Here is a 22823-nt window from a genome sequence, read left to right on the forward strand (position 1 = left end):
ATGTTTGTGTATGTCTATAAGAACTGTGAAAATATTCTATGCTTATAAGAAGCCCAAATTCCCTAGTATCTTTCTAAGATCCTTTCCAATCTGGTCTCAGCTTCACTCACTTTTCTTAACTTCTATTCCAGTCTCTTCATCTATTTTCATGTTACCTCTGCATAGAATGTCCATTACCTTTTTCTCCACCTATAAAATCCCCTGCCCACTCCCTGCAAGGTTAAATTTCAGTGCTATAATCTATTTGAAAGCCTTGACTTTATTTATTCTCTATTACGGAGATCAGATGCAATTAGATCATTCTATGTATGTTGTCTCTACGTAGCCTGTGAATATTCTTGAGGTTAGGGCCTGGTACTTCAACATCTCTGATTCCCCAGTATCTAAGAGACTTCCTCCTGAATAGAAGTAACTTCGTAAGTGTTTCAGTGCATTACATGAGCACAGATGCTGCAGAGAACAAACATTAGCAATTGTCTATCATTGTATAGATCATGATCTAGGAGAGAAGATAAAAAATGGGCACATTATTATAAAATAAGCTATGTAAGTGTTATTATTTCAGAGACAAATAACAGACTTCCTTCCCTTGATGCATTTATTTTGTATTAAAGACAAAGGGTATTTCCCCACACATGTGTTTAGTGACCCAGTCCTACCACAAGAAACGCCAGTCTTTTTGGTTTGAAATACGAATTAATCATTTTTTGTTGTAATTCTGGGATTTTAGAGCCCACTTACTTTATTTAACATTTTACAAATTAGTTAAAAGAAAATAATTAAATCAACTTGTCCAAATGATCCTAGAATTGCATAACAGCTTAAAATATAATTAAGTCATATTTCAAATTAAGGGGCCCAGCAACACAGCTAAAATGTTACTGCTCATCAGTGGTTGTTATTCTGAGTCATAGAATGCCACGAATTGAACATTCCTGCCAGGGCACCACCCTGGTCCACCCTTCCCTGCTGCAGCCCTGGTGTGTCACTCATGTTGAAGTCTGCCAGTAAATCCCAGGAAGTTTCCCATAGTGCTGAGAACTGTTCCTCACCAGGATTCTGAAGTCAAGTTTTTGTTTTTTTTCTTAAATACCAGTTGCCCAAATGTCTTTGGACAAGGTTTCTGGCACAGGCTTGTTCAGGAAATAGGGAGGGAGAAACACCTATTTTATATTTTAAGTGAAAAAACACACAGGAATATTACGTAATAACAAAAAACAAATGGTTGGCTCATGGTGAAGTTTAAGTTCCATAACACTGACTTTATTTTGGTCAAAGAGGAAGCAGTTATAAGTTCTCAAGGTATATCAACAACAACTATTAGGATAATTTCACTAGACTGCTTAATTTAATAGGCTTAAAATGAAATATGCCAATGTTACAATTGAGGACAAAACTACTTATATTCTGCTTCTAGTTACAAGTGAAAGAAATTAATGAACAGCAGGTTTTCAGTGGAATAACGACTGTTCTATCCATTTTTGCCTCTGCAAAACACAGCCCTGGAGCCCAATATATGCCAGAAATTAAAAATTATTTAACTAGACTAAGTTGTCCATATGAGTTAGCTTTGTGAGTTAGCCCCACTGTATATTCCCCTAAGTGCTTACACAGTAAAACTTAAAAATTCAAATCTTCATAAAATCTTTGTGAAAACGGAAACAGTTCTATATGCTTCCACCTACCCCAACACCTGAGAGGGGAGGGGATGGGGTTGGAGTAAAACTACACCTTGATGCTACCTTAAAATGCATTTAAAATCTCATACTTGACTTTTAAAAAGAAAACATAATTTAAAAATGTTTCTTATAAAAATCTGTTATTTTAACAAACAACAATTTTTAAATTATTTACTTTTGAGTGAAATCAGCACCACCCCCACTACCCAGGTGGGAGTACCTTATTTATCCTGTGGCTTTGAGAACCCATAATCTTACTGCTAGAGAACCCTGGCATACATTAGACACGGAGTTCTAGACCCTCTTCTATTCCCAACCTTAATGGAATGTTCTTCTCTTGTAAAAAAAAAAAAAAAAAAAAACACAACCTCTAACGGCCAGCCAATTTGAAAAGCAAATTCATGTGAATGTTATAATGGGTTTTGATGTCTTCATGCATGTCCATTTTACAGAAGTATCTTCAAGATAATTCCCTAATCCAAGGTAAATATTTTTAAAGTAAGGATTCCAGAAACAATAATAGGTATTGATGGAGATATTTTTAGGCAGACATTAAAGTTTCCTCTTGTGATGGCCGTCAAATTTCACCACTTCCTACAGGGTCTACCACACACAGAGCCTGCCCTGTTTCCACGGTCTGTCTAATACCAATTCTTCTATTTACAGAGAAGAATGATTCATACTAACCGAGCACTTACTTTAATCCAGGCATTGTGCTAAATGCTTAGAGGCTCAGTTCATTTAATCCCCACAGCAATCCTCAGACCAGAGGTAGTACAGTATTTTCATTCCCACTTTACATTTGAGAAAACTGAGGCCTAGATAAACTTGATGACATTTCCCAAATCACACAGCTACTATATTGTGGTTCCAGAACTTGAGGCCAAGCAGTGTAACTCCAGAACCTTACTTACTCTAGTTACTTTACTCAGTATATTAGATTAACTCCAAGAAGAATACCCTGGTTTTAAGTATATGTTTTTCTTTTTGAGATTATTAGTTAATAATCTCAATTACTCTTGCCTCATTTCATAGACACCCACTTTCCAAATTCTTAATCTGTTCAGTCTCTAATCTTTCAGTGCAGCCATCTCCAACCTTTTTGGCACAGATACTGGTTTCATGGAAGGCATTTTTTCCACAGACCAGGGGTGAGGGGAATGGTTTCAAGATGATTCAAACATATTACATTCATTGTGCAGTTTATTCCTATTATAGTTACATTATAAGATATAATGAAGTACTTATGCAACTCACCATAATGTAGAATCAGTGGGAGCCCTGAGCCTGTTTTCCTGCAACTAGACAGTTTCATCTGGGGATGATGGGAGACAGTGACAGATCATCAGGCATTAGATTCTCATAAGAAGTGTATGCAGTGCACAATAAGGTTCATGCTCCTACTCATGCTTCTAAATCCTAAAAGAGAGCTGATCAAGTCTCACTTAAAATAGAAAAGTATATAGTATAAAGTCTAGAGCTGAAACATTTGTCATCAAGTATCTCATATCAATAACTAGTTTGTGCCTCTGGGCAAGTTTTTGTCTTCTCTAAATCTTTACTCAATGACATGTCTTTCTGTCAGTCAGAATAAAATTGGTTAAGAAAATAACTGGCTTGACATTTATTTGTATTTGCATTTATTGAAGTTCAGAAAATAAGCATTGATTCTAAAACTAATTCTCCAACAATAGTTATCTCTCAATCTCTACATTTGTATTGACTAGACATAAAAAAGATTCATAAATATCTAAATATGTACACATAAAATTTGTAACGTGAAAATTAATTGTAACAGTATCACTGTTAGTGACGGTTATCACCAATAATTTGTAAGTCCTAAAGGAAATAAAAATATCAAAATTGAAATTATGTATTAGCCCCCAGAAGAAAGGTAAATTTCCCAGTGATTGTAACCTTGAACATATTATATGTTAACCCTACTTTATTTCAGTAAGATATTTTACAATTTCTTTTTGTTTTTTCTAATGAAATATATTGCAAGTTGCTAAAATGTCATATATGTATTTGCATATATATGTATATGCTATACATATGTATATACACATACATACATACATACATATATGTTTGTGTATATATAGACACACTATTACATATTTTTGAAAACTAAGCAATTTAGAGAAGTATCGTTGGGAAAGTACTTATGATTTTTAAATGTCTATGCATTAATCAATATCTATTGGTTACTGTTCAAAACAAAGAGAGTCATACTGAGAGGCATAAGACATAACTGATAATACGGACAGGGAAATGAGATGTACACAGGAAATGAATTCCTTGGCAGGATATGAGAGCATTGAACACAAACAAAGGAACTTAAGTAAAGTCCAGTGGGATTGGACTGTGACCCAACACAATGCAATTTTTCTAGAGACTCATTTGTGTACATTTGAAGAAAGAACTGAGAAATGACATTATAAAAACTAAAAACATCTGAGAACAGGATTTTTAATGTATTCACTAAATAGTGAATCAGTTCAGATACATAATAGGAAAGGAATTTCTTGACTAATGGGTCAACATACTGAGATCTGATGGCCTTCAACTTCCTTGGGTCTGCCCACCCCATTTTTGACCCTCCTTAAACTTCTTCAGCTTCTGTCTTCTCCAGCTTTTAGTTGCTGCGATCCAGCGTATCCAGTGATCCCTGTGGGTTTCTTCCTTCCTGTCCCACGTGTTACCTGTTCTGTGCTACCTGTGTTGTGTTCTGCTCAACGAACCCTCCTTTGGGTGGCACTCTTGTCCTGCCTAGCCCTAGTTCTGCCAGATAGAGATGTTCAATTAGTTGTTGAGTTGAAGTGAATTGAATTGAACTGTTCCCCTCAGATTCCTCTAAACACAAATCCACTCATCTTTTCTGTTCTTTGAAACTCTCCAAACCGCTAAGACACAGCTATTTTGAAAATAGCAAGCATTGGTTGAAGCTAGCATGAATATGGCTTTTGACTCAGCGAGGTTGTTCAACTCACCAGGAAAGGGAAGCATTGCAACTTCCTAAGCACTTCTGGACTCAACGCATTTTTACTCGTAAAAGTTTCAAGCAAGAAAAAAAATAAAGCAGTGCCCCGAGTTCTTTATTAGATTCAATGACCAGCGTACAAACATCCTAATTCACTTAAACAAAATAGCCCACACACATTCCATTTCCAAAGAGGCTGCTTTTCTTCCTCTCTTCCCTTCTCTCTCTCCCTCTTTCTGTTTTTCCTCGGTCTTGCTTCTCCTTTTCTCCCTTTATCATAGTTATCTCAAAGAAAAGCTTATCTGCAACCACCCTTTAACCACAAATTACCATAAACTAAGCAAAGCCTTCCCCCACCCCCCGCTCCCAATAAGAGAAAGCAAAGCCCTCAGTGGAGCCTGTCGGGGTGGTGGGGACGCCCCCTTTCGTGCAAAACGACTTCACGGTGAAGTTCAAGTGTCCGCAGGAGATGGAAGGGGGGATTTCAGATCCTCTCATTTTCACAGACGGCCTAATCCCTCTGCGTAATGGACCTCGGAAAGCTGCCTGCCGTTAAGGGCGCCCAGGTACTGTCAAAGCTCCTTCCCTGCCCGGACCGGGAGAAGTAAGGGGTGTGAAGGCGGAGCCACTTGGCTGGCGACACCCTCCCGAAGTCCAGCCCTTACCCGCCTTCCTACCACCTTAGGGGATTTCACCCTCTCAATGAAAGGCAGATGTCCCTTTAAGGTTTGCTTCTACAGCCCGTGGACTTTAGCCTAAACACGGACCCGCGAAGCTGGCTTTATTTGTCCATGTCTCGGACAGAGCCTGGGAAGCTGCCAGTGAGATTTCAGAGACCAAGAGCGCGCAGGGGCGGGCGATGTGGCAATCCGTCTGGGATGTGAAAAGCGTGGAGCGTACTTAGAGGCATTCGACGAAAACACAGGAAATCACTCCTCTCCCGCTCCTGGGAGCCGCTGCCACTGGGGCAGAGGACTGGGAACCGCGGCAGCGGGCTGAGTGGCCCAGCCAGAGCGCGCAGCTCCCGCGCCCGATCCTGCCAGGTCCTGCCCTGCGAACCAGCGCGGCCCCCTGGCGCTGAGGCCGCTCAGGCCATGGCCCCTCGGCCCCGCGCCCGCCCAGGGGTCGCTGTCGCCTGCTGCTGGCTCCTCACTGGTGAGCAACTCGCTTTTCTCTGAGCATCTCCTGCTCGCGGGCTTGGGGCTTGGAGGGGAGGGAGGTCCTCAGAGCCATGAGCCAGATAGGAAGAGAGCGTGCCCTTCCACTTTCGGGCACTCCAGGTACTCAGATCAGGCTATGGGGCAGGCAGGAGTTTCGCGTTCTGGTTTTGACGTGAATTAGTCTTGGTGTCTCTCCAAAGTTCTTCACCCTAGGAGGCAACACTGAAAACCTTACAAAGTAGAATTGACTTTTAAAATTAAAGTTGTTTTTACAATACACATTGTATTTTAGGACTTTGCTGAATATTTCCTCCCCTCCACCCTTTTTTATGGCATGGGATGGGAGGGTGATGCTTATTGGGCGCCTGATACATACGCAAAATTCCTACCCTCGGGTTGTTCCAGAGTGGACACTATTGAATTTTCTTGCTGTCTACTATTCAGGCTTTTTCGCATGCAGAACAAGAAAAGGCAGGGATGCAAGGCGAAACTGCCACTTGTTCCAAAATGATGTTTTCTATGTCAGCACCCAACAGGAGGGATATTTTGAAACGTAGAAAGGAATGGTGAACGTTTTCTCTGTCAATATCACAGTGCAGTCTACTTTTAAGATGCAAAATATACTATTGTTATTTGTACATAAATGTGTATTTTTAAGGAGGGGACTTAAAAACATAGTGGAAATGCAAAGTTGTATCCAATTTAGAAAAAGGTTGAAATATAGCATTTTCTAAGATTTTCCCAATAATTAACTCATGGTCAGATGTTTTTTACCAGTTACTGATTGGGGTGGTGGGAAGTTGAAATGGTGAAAAATGGAAGGAGGTGGGGGGAAAGTGTATCGATAGAATCTCTGTGTGAAAGAAAATCACCTTATTAATGGGATAATTAACAGCTGGCTTTAACATATCATTGATATTAAATTGTTCAGTGTTTTTACTGCTGGCATGGTTATTAGTACTAGTTAATTTAGCATTCTTACCATTAAAAACAAGGTAGAGCCAGCCAGTTTAGACCTGCCTTAGATGTCCAAGCATTGCTAACTTTTATGAAGATCATTTAGAAGTTGATTATCAGCAAGCAAAGCTTTTTTCAGAAGAGAGGTGATGTAAGGAGAGTTAATAATGAGCTACTGGCTTTTCATCCAAATATTTCCCACTACTCAGGAAATGTCCAATAATCCAAACAGTGGTAACTGCTGAACAGCATTATAGCCAGTGAGTAGTTTAACTTACCAGCTACTGCCACTACTCTTTACACATACTTGACCTATCAGTCTTCTCCAACTGAATTGTTTTTAGATTATATTTTGTTGTTTTTGTGCAAAATCTGAATACAGTAGTTTACTAACTATTCAAGTTATACCTATTTTTTTCTACCAAATAAGCAGTCTCTAGAGTAGAAATGATGAAATGAGGTTTGCATATCTTCTAAAAAGACAAGAGTGAAACTTGAAGTAACAGAGAAGTTTAACAAGTTACAATTTCATATATATGTTGGTGAAATATACATTGGTGAATCCAGGAAGACACTTAAAAGAAAATATTTAGAACCCTTGTGTGTTTTATGCCCATTTCACAACACATGAGGCATCTGAAATTGGACTGCTTTCCTTTGCTGATTCCCCATCAGTCATTATATTCTGTAGGCTCTTCTTTAGCAATCTCTTTCAGATTTGGAAACTTCTTATCAATTAACAGAGTCCATTTGTAACCTGGGTACTAATCACCATACTTATCCATGCACACCACTGTAGAGCTTATCTTTCTGTCTTCAATCTGAACCCAACTTCCAGTCTATCCTCCTAATACATCATTTTCATTATACCTGTTTTTAGTCAAAAATCTTTGGTGGTTCTTTGTTGCCCTTAAGATAATATCCAAAATTCTCAACTGACTGCCCTAATCCAACACCCTCTCTCTATCTCCTATGTCAGTTTCTTATTGCTGCTGTAACAACTTGCCACAGATCACCACCTTAAAATAACATAAATTTACTATTGTACAGTTCTGTAGGTCAGAAATCTCACTGGGCTAGAATCAAGATGTCATGGGGCTGCATTTCTTCTGGAGGTTCTAGGGGAAAGTTAGTTTCCATGTTTTCATCAGCCTCTGGCCACCACCTGCATTCTTGGCCTGTGGCCCCTTTCTCCATCTTCAACTCAGCAGGGTAGAATCTTCAGCTCTTCCCGTGATTCTGCTTTATCATCATATCTCCTTCTCTGACTCTGACCCTACTACCTTCCTAAGGATCCTTTATAATTACAATGTGCCTAACAGAATAATCTCATCATCTTAAGATCTTTAATTTAATTACATCTTCCAAGTCCCTTTTACCATCTAAGATAACATATTCACAGGTTCCAGGCATTAGGTCATGGATATCTTTGGGAGACCATTATTCTGCCTACCACAACCCTTAAACACAAACTGTCCATTATAGCCAATCACCTTTCTTTACTTTCTCCATAATCCTCATGTTCACTTTGCCACTGAAGATATGATCTTGTTTATGCATCAAGAAAAGAACTCCACCTTTCCTTCCTACAACCATCTGCCATCTAAACAAACTCTACAGCCTTCAAAGCTGGATTTACATCAGAACAACAAACCACCAGCATCCCAATAAACTTCCCATTTGATTTAGAATATCTCATATTAGCTCCTTACAACATTTACTAAAATGATTCATCAAAAAGATGTCCTTCCTTATGTCCAAACAAAGTATTGTTGTTTTATGTACATCAAAGTCTCAGCATAAACTAATGCCACATATAAAGGATTTAACTGAAGATAGTTTCATAAAGTGACAGTTTAGAGAGGACTTAAAGGAACAAGAAAAGAGGGTAGAACATTTAGCGCAAGCAATGGTGGGAAAAAAGAACCTGAAGCAACAGTGAGAAGAAAAACCATGACCATTCCTAGGCCTGAGGAGGTGGCAGTGTTAGTCTGTTATGAACTCTAGCTATGGGAGGGTGGCCATTAGATTGGAGTTGTGGTTATAAAAAGGAATGCAGCTAGTGACAAAACTGAAGCCTAGCAGAGAAGGAGTAAGGAAAGTAAATATACCTCCTTTCCTCCCACCCTCTGATATCTTGCTTAGCCTTCCCATTGGCCATACCCAAATGGCAAGATCCAACCTTCCAGAGGACAAAGGGCAAGACAATCAATAACGGAATAACTAGCACAACTTAACCCTGAAATGTGTTATGTGCAAGGCACTGTGCAAGGGCTTTGCATGTATTATTTCATTTTAATCTAAAAAAATAAGTTTACTAATTGATCACAACCAGTTACAGATTTCTTTATTCTTTTTTCACTCCCTCTGCTTCAGTTGATTAGCCTTGAAAAAAGGAAAAGAAAAAAAGTAAAACTTTATAACTCTTATCCATATTTTAGAGATGAAGAAATCAAAATACAGTACTAAGAAGTTAATTTCACCTTTCCAAAGTTGAAGAACTAATGACACATCTACTCAATTCATATCTCCGACCTCAAATTAAATGCTCTAAAATAATATGCTATATAGGCTGCCTAAAGATAAGTTCATTCTCTCTTGCTCACTCCTCTAAATGTGAAATCCAAACATAATTGTCTAAAAGACTTAGATAAAGACCTAATTAATGATACATCGATCTTTTATTTCCGTGATTTTTAGGTGTACAGCATTAAGTGTAACTCAAATAAGACTACTATCTCTCGTTATTAAGAATATAAATATAGAATTACCTCTAATTAAGTTATATGTCTGTCTTCCCTAGAAACATTTTGGTTGGCCAAGACGCAAGGGTCTTCTTTTGTGACTTTTTTCACAGGCAAGAGTTCCTATTCAAAATGAAATCCAGTGAGGAGACGGGAGATGGCTGAATATGGGGAGGAAGTCAGCCACCCATTCAAAACAAAGAATGACTCCCAGTGGCAGACAATGTACTGTCAGGAATTGCTGAAGATGGTGAAAATTGTCTTACTCATTGTGATGTTTGTAAAGGCAGCAATGAATTCATGGGATTTTTGTTTGTTTAGTAAACAGGCAATGAGAGTAACCATGAGACAAATATATATGCTACTCTAATTTACCTATTTCTCTTCCCTCTTGTCATAACACTTATCCAGCTATTTTGAAGCACGAGCTCTTGGGCTACAGCTTATCACTGATGTTCTGACTTTAGTAGATGAATGCTCCTCTAAAGTGTTCCTCCACTTCTAACCTAATAAACTTCCCACTAGATTTAGAACTTGCTGAATTTCCCCATCTCTTAACATATCTTACTAGAATAAAGTAGCTCATGTTTAAAATACATTTAGAAAAGTTGGGGGCTAAAATGCTATTCTTTACCTACACTACTCTTTTGCTGAATGAAATACAAAATAGTGTACTCAAATTCATGTTAAGAAACTGAGTTGAAAGATATTTTGAAACTGTTGCCACAGTGCTAAAGTCAGAATAGATTGCCTGTTCAGAGCAGTCTGTGACTGGAGAATTGTATTCGCCCTCAAAGCAAGTACAGTAGAGTATCAAGGGATGCAAATGACTGCATATATTTCTATCTTCAAGATTATTGAGCTTCTTTCAGCTCCTTTATTCTCCAGCTACTCTAAAGTCTCCTTGGGGACTTTGTATAAGTAGTTACTCCCACTGCTACTGATCTCAATCCCTGAATAAATGTCATTTCCAGAGACCCTGAAGTAGATTGAACCCTACCTTAGGACATGTGTATCCCAGCACCTTTGCTTCCATTATATAACGTGCCATGGTATTATAATTAACTATCTAATTGTCTGTCTTTCCAGCTTGCTGTATGCTCTGTGAGGGTAGGATCTTTAACCATAGCACCTAGAAATAATAGACACTTTTTAATTGAATGAATCACAAAAGAATTGACTATTGACAAACTCATAAAATACTCAAGGGATCAGATTGTCCCTCTATTGTATACCTCCATCTGATTTTATTATACCTCCACCTGAAATATTTCTGTATACCCAAATTTATAAATAATGGAATGGAAGACACCACCAATTGAAAGATTCACCATATTTTATGTACCATTAAGAAAGACAAGCCACTCCCAATCCAATTATAATTGCTAGATTGTTAGATACTTCCTAGTTTCAGAGATGTTGAAATTGGGAAAAAAGTGCATCTGAAAATTACGATCAATAATACACAGTGTAGCTACATGGTAATTTTCTACTTCTTTGGACACTTAAAAATTGTGTCATAAGATTTCGAAGAGGCTAATATGTGAAACCCCATCTAGATACAAAGATATAACATTGTTCCTCTAAGTTCTCTTCAAGTGCCAAGTTTGTATCTGTTTTAGGGGATAATTGCTCCTCTGGCACCAACAGCATCACCAGATCCCCAAAAGAGAGCTTCCTCCGAATGCTCTATCTTTAGAAGAGAGCTTCAGGAGAAAGGTGACAATAAAGTGATCAAATAATGTTCCAGTTGCACAGGATTAATGACTCTAGTTTTGGCAAACTCTTAACCTTTTTTCATGTTGGTGGTAAGCTCCAGGGCTGTGTATATAGGAAAGAGACTAATTTTCATCAAAACTTTCCTATGATTTAAAGGGAAGATAAAAAAGTCAACTAAATATTAAAAGGAAATTAAAATGCACATGCTGGTTGGTGTTAAGAATTCACTTTACGTGTTAAAAAAATTCAGTTTTATCCAAACAGGAGATCCCTATTAACAAGACAAGTAAGAGATCTGAATTGAAAAATCATTGTAATTCAAATATGCAAAGGAGTGGATATACATATACTCTTTTTGTATGAATTATATGAGATCTCCTAAAATAAATGCAAATTCTTACATTTAAATATAGCACCAAAATCACTTTAAAACATCAATAGTTAAGATGGTTTATATATTTTGTTAAAAATCATATATCCTTATTACAAATTAAATATACTTTCAAAATTATTTTATTAATTTGACTTTTATTTTACCAAATACTGAAGTCTAGAAATACATGGCTACTGGCCAGTCCTTAAAAATACCTGTGTTATACATTTTACTTATAATATTTTTGGTGAAATGATCTATTGCTGTGTAAGAATACATGCAAATACATATACACACACACACACACTTCTGTTGATAGGATTTTCTTTATTTGGTAGGAGGTTTTATATTATTTTGTGACAACTGCAGTAAGCATTTTCCATCATGAGAAATTTACATAGTCAGTGAGAACAAGTTCCTTAAAACAAACAAACAAAAAAAAACAAAAAACACTTTCTCTTTTACTTTTTACCTTTTTGTCTATATTAGCTAACTAATCCTCCCAGTCATCCACTTAGCTTTGTTGGTGGAGGTCACATGGGAACCTTTGCATAATCTGAGGTTTGCACATTCTCTCTAAATAAACAATTGCGTTTATCACTAGATATTCATAATTGGAGCTCTGGCTTCTTATTTTGTAAAGTTCACTTTCCAAACCATGTATAGGAAAACTAATTGCCATTATGTGTTATTTTAAAACATGTTAAGAAATTTTCCTGAGGAAGATGTATTTTAAATTACCATTTTCTTACCTAAGCATGTCTATCTCAAATATTGAAATAGGTTTATATATAAACTTACCTTAAGAGTAACCTTCTTTTAAAATTTTTAGTAACATTACAAAACAGAATGTGATTTCCTAATTTTAGAATGTCAGTTATAGGCAAGTTAAAAACTCTGAATTAAAGACAAATTCATAACCATTAATTTTTGCATACTAAAAATATGAGTATGTGCCACTTGTCATGCTGTGTTCCAGGAGCACAAAGACAGATTAAACGTAGTAAGTCTCTGCCTTTACTGGTGGAAGAGGTAGTAGACATGGAAAGAAGCAATGGTGGGAGAGATTCCCAAGGTGCTTTATATGGAGTAACAAAAGGATTAGGTTTGTGTTTCAGGAAAGTAAGCCTTCCAAAATAAAATACAAGATGAAAACAAGACAATTTATACAGCCCTGTTTAAGGGTCACACGCTAAGCAGAGGGTATTAAAACAAAATTTCCATCTTTCAGGAGCCCATAATTCCCTTTCATGTCATATAAAACATTTCTTTCATATTATTATAATAGAAAAGATAGTAATTCAACTCACCAATGAGGTCCATGAACCATTTCATTCAGTAGAGCTGACCTACGGTTTCCCTGAAAGGGGAGTGATAACATAAATTAATGTACCCCAAAGATTATCCATCAGTCAACTCTACCAAACCAGTTATTTTTCCAAGGCTGAATAATCATGATCATGTTAAAATGAGCTCTTGTCCCTTGTTTTGTCTGATCCAGTTTTCTAGCTTTAAGTCAGGCATTTTTAGAGCTCTATAATTTATTAATATCAAGTATCATAATATCCCTAGAACCTCATAAGGATGGTCAAATGAGACAGCAGGACAAATAATCTTATTTATAATTTAGAATGAAAATAATTAGCTTTATTGCGGTCTGGGACTTATTTCAAGTTGGTAGAATCCATCCAGGGAAGACCACATTTGAGGTCTGTCAATTCTTGGTCCATAAGTATGAAACTTCGAATCAGTCTTCCACCACTGAAATGGGTCTTAGAAAAATCAGATTTGAAAGATAGCATGCAAAATTGAAAACAAATATGTTAGGATGAGATTATAGGTGCTGTTTAAACATTTAAAAAATATTACTGCAGCATAATTTTTAGTTACAAGTTTAACTATTGAATTCAATTCCCTCAATTCTTCAGTAAAATAAATTGAGTTCCAAAGAGACCGAGTACTGCCAAAAGTTACAGTAAAAACAATTGAAGAGTAAGAACTACAATCCAGGATGCTTGACTTCTAGCCCAGTTCTCTTTTTGAGACACTGGAAGTGTCTCAAGAGCAACAAATTAAAAACTTTTGGAGGTAACATTACTTTTTTTCCCCTTCTGAAGAGATTAATATAAATTGTAGGAAAAATAGGTATAATTAAAGTTACTGATATAAAAATTTATACTGATATAAAGTTACTGATATAAAGATTTCTATTTTAAACAGCCAATAAATAAGTATAAAATTAGTATTTAAAGCAACAGAGCTAAAAGCACTGGTATTTTTCTCAATATTTTGCTTATTTGGAAAAAAATGAAAATAAATATATAACTACAGCAGTTTCTAAACTACCATTATTAACTGAAATACAGTCAATAAGAATATAAGTGCCTTACGAAATGTCTGGAAATGTCTGCAATAATGTTAAAATAGCTGCCATACTTTACATTTGACTCACCTAGCTTATCATTAATATATGAGTGCCTACTATGCGCAAAGGACCTTGCAGAAGACAAAAGAGTATAAAGAGGAATCCTTCCAGAGTTCAACAAAAAAGATATGTGTTTAAATTAACATGGTTTCAAGATTACAGTTTCACGTTTGAGACAACATTTAAACTGGACTTTAAAGATAGGCAGCATTAATGGAAGCAGGGATGAAAAGAAGTGACATTTTAAATACAGAAGTTAGTATGAGTTAAGGTAGCAAATGAGAAAGTTCCTAGCATATGTAGGAAACAAAGGTTACTTTCAAGGTGGAATATAGGATGCCCTGAGGGGAAAAGCGGGAAGTAAATTTGTAAGGCCAGTGCAATTTGGGATTGTAGCGAGGGTTTGTAGACGTTAACTCATAGGGAATGAGAATCCAAAATGAATCAAAATAAAAATATAATGATTGGTCTAGAAATACTAATCCAAAACACAAAATCTGGGTGAAAACGTCTAATAGTCAACTACAGGTTTAAATTACAAAAAAAAAAAAAAAAAGGAAAAAAAAGTTCCCAACTATTGCAGATGTTTCACATAAAACAATAATTCTATGAAAGATTTTATAGTATGCTCAATTATGGAAGCACATTGATATTTTTTTAAATGGCCTGAAGTGGTTTGTCTCATAACTTAAAATAAAACTTTTTTAACCATGAATTTAAGAGTCAATAAGGGTTTTTCACAGGTTTCTAATGTAGATATATATATATTTTTTTTTTTTTTCTAATGTAGAATATTAGATCTTTCTCTAAGAGTGTAATGATGACCTAGGCTGGACAGAAGGAAAAAAAAAAACTATGTAGAAGACAAAAGTATAATAATTTTAAGAGGTGATAAAAGAGCAGGAAAGGGACTAGTGCCTTTCAAACCCTCTAGGTTGGTTCCCAAGCTGTGAGTTTTTGTTTAACTGGTAAAGGTGACAGTTGAGGGGAAGTGACAGTGGATAATAGCACATAATTTGCAGTGACAAAGATGATTACAAACATTCATAATATAGGATGGTGGTAGTGGAAAGAGAGGGTATAGAGTTAAGCAGGCCTGAATTTCAATGCTAGTCATGTGATCTTGAAAACATTTCTTAACTTCCCCATGGTTGATTTTCTTCTATAAAATTAGGATAACAAATATTTACCTTACAGGGGAGAATTAGAGCATAGGAAAGAACTTGATAAACATTCAATAAGTGATAGCTCTTCAATAAAAACCTTTTGTTAAGATCCTACTGTGTGCTTACTACTGTGATTCTGTGGCTTTTAATCTTTGGCAGACTATGGGAAAGATGAATTGTACTTAGAAAGATGATCGAGGAGCACTTCAAAGCCCCAGTTCGAAATTATTTCTTCTCTCTCTCTCTCACTCTCACACATACACACCCAAGAACACTTTCGCCCTACCAATTAGGTAGGAATTTTAAGTTAACAAGATACTTTTTTAAAAAAAGACAGTGTCCTTTGGATAGGCAAATCACCTTCACACTTCAGTGTGATCAGTTCTTTGCTTAGTGAAAAGTTGCTGGGTTCTCTTGGAAATGGAAGAAGGCAATGTGAATTAGGAACTTCTTGAAGGTACTCAGTATGATTGGAAGGTGGGAAGGAAGGAGGAAGTAAGGGGAGACATAGAGAACGAGAAACAAAGAGAAAAGAGGCCACAAATATTAATAAGTAGTGGTTCTTACTTGGACTTTCCCCTTGGAGGGGACCTTTCCGTCACCTGATAATCTCTTAGGAAGATAATTGACATTTAAATTGTGAAGCCTGTCAGTTGAGAAAAATGTTGAGACAAGTCTCAATCATTTTAGGACGTTTATTTGCCAAAATTAAGGACGCGCGCCGGCTATGCCTTTCTGGGAAGATGATTTAAAGGGGAAAGGGTGGGATACTGAGAAATACAGTTTTCATGTGAGAGGTTGGCAGGGGGAAAATAATCATTCATGCCTCTGTCTGGCATAGTGAGTCTGAATCTGCATTTTTACATAAGATAACATAGATAAATGGGGCAGGAGAACAGTCAGATATGCATTTGTGTCAGGTGGGCAGAGGCTGAAAACGGAAGCTATCCATTTACATTCCCATGGTAAATTTTAATGTAAACACTTTAGGGTAAAGATCTTGGCGCTCACTGAGAATTTCCTTGTGGGCAAAATATGAGCGACGTGTGTAGCTTTTCATCTGGTAGCCATCTCATTCAAAAACCAAGAGGCAAGGCAGTTTTGTGTGACCCAGTTCCCAGCTTAACTTTTCCCTTTGGCTTAATGAGTTTGGGGATCCGAGATTTATTTTCCTTTCACAAGCCTATGCCAAACTCAGATTCCTTCCTTTCATCCCTGTTTCATCTGTTCAGGCTGGTTAGTTCCCCTTTCCAATCCACACAGAGTAAAACAGAAAAGACAGTGAGAAGCTATGTGTGCAGGACTCTTCGGCGCTCCACTCCATCTCAAGAAACTTTTCGATTTCTTTGTTTGTTTTTTTCTATTCATGGGTCTTTTAAAGAGGCAATCTCACTTCTCCATTTCCACTTCCTAATAAAGAATGCTAAGTAACTTAAGGATTGTATTTAAATTATGTAGCTATTCAATCAGGGTCAGTCATAGTTAATTGTTTTCCCCCACTTCCCATAGCCTCGACTTTTAGCTTAGCTGCGGCAGTGAAGATCTGGCCCTAAGCTACTGCGACCCAACCCCCACCCTAAACATTTCACAGGCTACTGGACTGCGGAAAGCTGAGGCTGCCAACTTTGGAGCCTAGGTTTCTCAGGACATCAGGTCAAGCAACTGAGAGGTCCACCCAGGGTTAAATTCCTCACATAGTTTCTTCTCTCTTGGGACCAGCGCTTTAACATGTGGGTTAATGAGATCGTGCAGACACGGTAACTAGGCGCAGAAAACAGCTGGACACGTTGCTGGGCGCCCAGACGGAACGTGATCAGTAGTTCTCAGAAACCGCGTCTAAATACCAGCTCCAACAGGCTTGTAGCGTCCGAGTGCGGATAAGGCAAGAGCAAAAACGAGAATAGTTTGGGCCTTTGGGGCCAAATCTGCACTTCTGAGAGCTACTTTTACTGCTAGTTTTGAAATTCAATTTACCCAGAGGGAAGCGTTGCAGAGTGGCAACTGCAGCCAGTTAAAACTAATATTTGCATTCACACACTCCCCGGATTCTTCACAGACAGGGATGGAAGAGAAAACTTAGGAAGTTCAAGTTTGGCATTAAACTAAAGGACTCGCCACCATTCTGCACCTTCTTTAGGGAGTTCATTCGACCGGAGCGCCTCACAGCTTAGTGCGCCTGCGCGTGCGCGGACTGCGGCCCCGCCTCCCCTTTGGGGACGTGGACGTGCGTCGGATCGCGGGACGCGGGCTGCGCATGCGCCTTCATTACGTCAGCCAGCTGCTCCGGGCTGCCACCGGGAACCGCGGAGTGGATGAGTTTCGCTGCTGTGTTTCCCGCGCCTGTTAGGAGCAGCGCGCCCGCAGACTGAAAGAGGAAAGGATAGAGAAAGTGCTCCCCTAGGCTGTAAGAGTCGAAGCAAGAGTATTTCCTTCCCGCCAGGCAAGTGCCCATAGAAACCGGGCCCCGCCCCCTTCCCGGCCTGCATTCCCATCCACTCTCCGAGGCGGAGGTGAGGACCTCCTTGGTTCCTGTGGTTCTGTCAGTGAGCCCCTTCCTTGGTCATGAAGCTCGTGAGGAAGAACATCGAGAAGGATAATGCAGGCCAGGTGACCCTGGTCCCCGAGGAGCCTGAGGACATGTGGCACACTTACAACCTCGTGCAGGTGGGCGACAGCCTGCGCGCCTCCACCATCCGCAAGGTACAGACCGAGTCCTCCACGGGCAGCGTGGGCAGCAATCGGGTCCGCACTACCCTCACTCTCTGCGTGGAGGCCATCGACTTCGACTCTCAAGCCTGCCAGCTGCGGGTTAAGGGGACCAACATCCAAGAGAACGAATATGTCAAGATGGGAGCGTACCACACCATCGAGCTGGAGCCCAACCGCCAGTTCACCCTGGCCAAGAAACAGTGGGATAGTGTGGTTCTGGAACGCATCGAGCAGGCCTGTGACCCAGCCTGGAGCGCTGATGTGGCGGCTGTGGTCATGCAGGAAGGCCTCGCCCATATCTGCTTAGTCACTCCCAGCATGACCCTCACTCGGGCCAAGGTGGAGGTGAACATCCCTAGGAAAAGGAAAGGCAATTGCTCTCAGCATGACCGGGCCTTGGAGCGGTTCTATGAACAGGTGGTCCAGGCTATCCAGCGCCACATACACTTTGATGTTGTAAAGTGCATCCTGGTGGCCAGCCCAGGATTTGTGAGGGAGCAGTTCTGCGACTACATGTTTCAACAAGCAGTGAAGACCGACAACAAACTGCTCCTGGAAAACCGGTCCAAATTTCTTCAGGTAAAACAATCTTACCCAGGGGTAGTTAAGAATGGGCAGAGGGATTGGTATGAACTACTCCTAAAGTTTTAGAACTGGGAAAAATAAGAGGAGAAAGCCTTTACTTACCTGGGATTTTCATGAGATAATGAAATAATAAAAAAAAAAGAATATTAAATGTCTAGCAAATTTGTGGAGTCAACTTTGCTGAAACATATGAAACCTTATTAGCGCTTTTGGCTTTAAGCCTTTGTGGGCCGATTGATGGGTGTTCTGAGAGATTCTTTTGCCTAACTTTTATAATTGTGATTCTAGGTACATGCCTCCTCCGGACACAAGTACTCCCTGAAAGAGGCCCTTTGTGACCCTACTGTAGCTAGCCGCCTTTCAGACACTAAAGCTGCTGGGGAAGTCAAAGCCTTGGATGACTTCTATAAAATGTTACAACATGAACCGGATCGAGCTTTCTATGGACTCAAGCAGGTGGAGAAAGCCAATGAAGCCATGGCAATTGACACATTGCTCATCAGCGATGAGCTCTTCAGGCATCAGGATGTAGCCACACGGAGCCGGTATGTGAGGCTGGTGGACAGTGTGAAAGAGAATGCAGGCACCGTTAGGATATTCTCTAGTCTTCACGTTTCTGGGGAACAGCTCAGCCAGTTGACTGGGGTAGCTGCCATTCTCCGCTTCCCTGTTCCCGAACTCTCTGACCAAGAGGATGATTCCAGTTCTGAAGAGGATTAATGATTAAAACTTAAAACTGAGACAATCTTATGTCTCCTAAACTGTTAACAGTACATTTCTCAGCTTCCTTGTGACAGAAAGCTGCAAGAGTGGCACTTTTTGATTCATATAGGGATTTCTTATGTATTTGGCTACACTAGATACTTTGTGATTGCTAGGACATGTATTTAAACAATAAACTAAAAGGAAATAATCTCCACGTACTACCATCTTTATTAAATTGGGTAATTTTTATAGGAATTATGAGTTATCTGTAGTACTTGGAAACAGAAAATGTGTGTATTTAATAACGATGCCTATACAGTATATTGTTTGGGGTAAATTGTAAAATTTCACGCTGCATGCTTTGAAACAGTTTTCCTTAGAAAAAGCTTTTGCTAACTTATCCTCAGTTTACATTTTTTTTTATTTTAATTCTGCATGGTGTTCTTGCATTGCATTTAATGATCCCTTTTCTCCCCCACCTCCACACACTACATATTTTTTAGATTTAAATAGTTTTACTATTTTAAATGATTGCCGTACAATTAGTAGATTTGAAGACGAGTTTTAAATATTTTTCTTCAAAGGCTTGTTGAACCAATCATGTTAAAAGGAAATTCTTGGTTTGGTTTTGTTGTTGTTAGCATTAGTCATATTTGATTTAGAGGGTAACGTAATCAATTATTTTTAGATTTTTAGAGCTTTGATCTGCTAGGGATTGTCAAAATAATCTCCTTGAGGCATCTTTATTTTTAAAATGAGATTGAAGTATGTGATTTGCTTGTTATGTGGCTAATTAGTGGCAAAGCTGGAAGTCATTCCCAGTCAGGACTTTAGCTCTTTGCACCAAAACATACCATATTATTTATTTATTTTTTGCTTGTCAAAGTTATACTTTATTCTGTTTTATATTTGTATGTGGCATTAATTTGGGTTTGCACATTTTTATTGGACTATTTTAGTTGTGAAGAAGCCTGTTCCAAAGTTTAAGTCACATGACGAGTACGTGGCAGTTTACTTAAACTCCAGTACTCTTTACTATCATTGACTTAAACTCCAGTACAATTTACTGTAATTATAGAATTGTGCAAATACCTCCGAGTTTAAAATATTATTTTTATTAAGTATTTTTGGTGCACATCTCTAAAAGTTAAGGAAGGAGCCTCGGTAATGGAATTGCTGCTTGACCTTTTCAAACCTCAATTTAGCAAAATAATTAGTAATGATCTAATAGTGATGATTCAATTTTTAACTGCTGGATCAGCAACGCCTGTTTCAAGTAGTGATACTAAGTAAACTTTTGCCTGTCTTTCTTGTGTCTGTGGGCCTTCTTCCTGGTGTGAAAGACTTGGGGATTTTTTTGTAAGCTTCTTAACTAGTCTGAACCTTTTTATTTCTTGTAGGGAACTGACACTTCCCTATACTTTAAAACTCACATATTTATATTTTTATAAATCTACCTCCTAATTTAAAAATAATTGAGATTGTCATTTCATTATAATTCCATGAGTATCTTTAAAATACTGTTTAAATATGTTACTAAATAATTTAATAAGAATGTCAAAATGAAACCACTGAGATTCTTAAAGTTGGAACCTGATTGATAATTATATTTTCAGTAAGGATTTGGAGATTTTTGGACATTTTTACTCTCATAACCTATGCAGTACTGAAATGAGGCCTAATAAATCTAACCAATACATCTTAGGCCATAGGTTCTCAAATTTAGCTACCTGTTCACCTCAACTTGAGAGCTCTTAAAACCCTCAGTGTCCAGGTTGCAGCCGAGACTAATTAAGTAATGTTTTATTCCTAGAAATGTTTTCTTTTAAAGCCACCCAGATGATTCCAATAGGCATCAAGGCTGAGAGCTACTGATTCAGGCCTTGCTATTCAAAAGTATGGTCCATAGACAGCAGCATCCCTGAGAGCTTGTTAGAAACTAGAACTCAGGGATCTTTTGTAGACCTACTGAGACAGACGCTACCTGTACCAACATCTCTGGATGATTCCTGTGCATAATAAAATCTGATAAAGGCAATAGGTTATTTTTCCTATGCTGGTAAATATCTGGCAGGGGTCCCCAGTCAGGAAAAAGATTTGAGTATTAAGGTCTTTCAAAAGAGTTAACTGGCCATACTCAACTATAAAACCTCTATAAATTTCTGTTTTTATGTCTATGAATTATTTAATTAAATAAAATTTAACTCATTTTTAGGAAATTACATTTCTATTATCAAGAATACAATTCTTACTAGATCATAGGTGAAAATGACAAAATGATAGCGAATTAAAAATTCAAATAATTATTTTTGTCTTTTCTAGAAGATATAATGGTCTCTGGAAAGCATAGACAGTAGTCCAATTCCAACTACTACTCATTAAGTATTGGATATGTGATAAAAACTGTGTAACTCCAATGTACCTTCTCTAATGTACTGTAAATTTCTATTTCCTATCATGTGCTTACAAACAAAGATTTGCTATGCCCACTAAACTCAGTAAATGAGAAGCTTGTACATTATTTCATTTTGCTATAGATACGATACATATCAAATGACACTTAGCTACTCCTGGTCCCCCATTTGTATGTTAAATGCCTTGTTAAAATGACAAGATTGTTGATCCTGGATTTCACTTTGATTACCCTCTTAGAAACAGATTGGATCTTTCTCTTCCCAGATGCCACTAGAGTAGCTTTGTAAAGCTCATTTTTCTTTATCTTTACTTAGTTTCTGTCTCTAACTTTAGTTTCCTTTTTCAGTTTCCCTAATTCTCTTAACTGCCATTTATCTTTAACAGAAGTTACTAATTCTAGAATTCATATATTCTGGAACTGAAATTATCTGTGTTCCTAAACAACCAAGTATACATATGAAATGGTCTGTACATTAATCCCCCATAATAGCAGCTCTTATTTGGGAAAGGGTTATAGTACATTTAAATTATATGGTTTTCCAAGCAAGTTAAGACTGCAAAATAATTTTCTTACAATTGATGTCAGCGTATTTAAACTTTGTGGTGTGATTCAGTTTATATACTCTAAGAGATTTAGTGTTTTAGAAAAGTGCTCTTCAAGATTTTCTTAATGTAGTATATGTATCTCTCATGAATTGAATTGATTTAGAAATTTAGTGTAAAAATGTTACTACAAAGCCAAAAACATGATGTATAAAGGAGCTAGGATGCAATTATAATATTTTTGTGAATCAATTATGCCTTTTTAGGAAAAGATTTAGAATTCAAAAATGCAGCTAATGAAGATGTTAGAAAATAAAATCTATAAGAGTAGTTTTGGATTTAACAAGGAGAACAATCAGAAGTTAATAAATATGGTCATCAAGTAGTAAACTTTACTTAGAAATAAAAAAATTGACCAAGTTCAGTAAAGAGAAATTTATTTAGGTTAAAAATACCATTCAGACACATTGCGAGAAGGTATTTGTTAATGGAAATACCTTTTCAGTGGAGATGATAAAGTCTCATTCATTGTTTTTCTTTATATAGTAAGAATAAGTCCTTTAAAAGTGTGTGATATAGATCACCATCTATATTCTCATCTACATGTTACAGTATTATTTCTAAATTTCTAAGAATAATCTGTAAAATAACATTTTGTGG

The 22823-nt window shown here is 37.7% G+C and overlaps 2 protein-coding genes across 2 annotated transcripts in view; both read left to right on the forward strand.

Annotated features, from left to right (window-relative positions):
* The first annotated feature begins 5353 nt into the window (after positions 1-5353).
* Positions 5354-19998, forward strand: PELO (pelota homolog (Drosophila)). Its single transcript, XM_011939343.1, has 3 exons — positions 5354-5817; positions 17263-18494; positions 18789-19998. The coding sequence occupies exons 2-3, from the start codon at positions 17769-17771 to the stop codon at positions 19218-19220; spliced, it is 1158 nt and encodes a 385-aa protein (XP_011794733.1). The 5' UTR covers positions 5354-5817; positions 17263-17768; the 3' UTR covers positions 19221-19998.
* ITGA1 (integrin, alpha 1) overlaps positions 5354-22823 on the forward strand; it is a 166007-nt gene continuing 148537 nt past the window's right edge. Inside the window, exon 1 of the mRNA XM_011939342.1 lies at positions 5354-5817. Coding sequence (XP_011794732.1) covers positions 5757-5817 — 61 coding nt within the window. The 5' untranslated portion in view covers positions 5354-5756. The remainder of the gene's footprint in view (positions 5818-22823) is intronic.

The sequence above is a fragment of the Colobus angolensis genome, unplaced genomic scaffold (genome assembly GCF_000951035.1).
Source record: "Colobus angolensis palliatus isolate OR3802 unplaced genomic scaffold, Cang.pa_1.0 Scaffold180, whole genome shotgun sequence".
NCBI lineage: Eukaryota > Metazoa > Chordata > Mammalia > Primates > Cercopithecidae > Colobus > Colobus angolensis.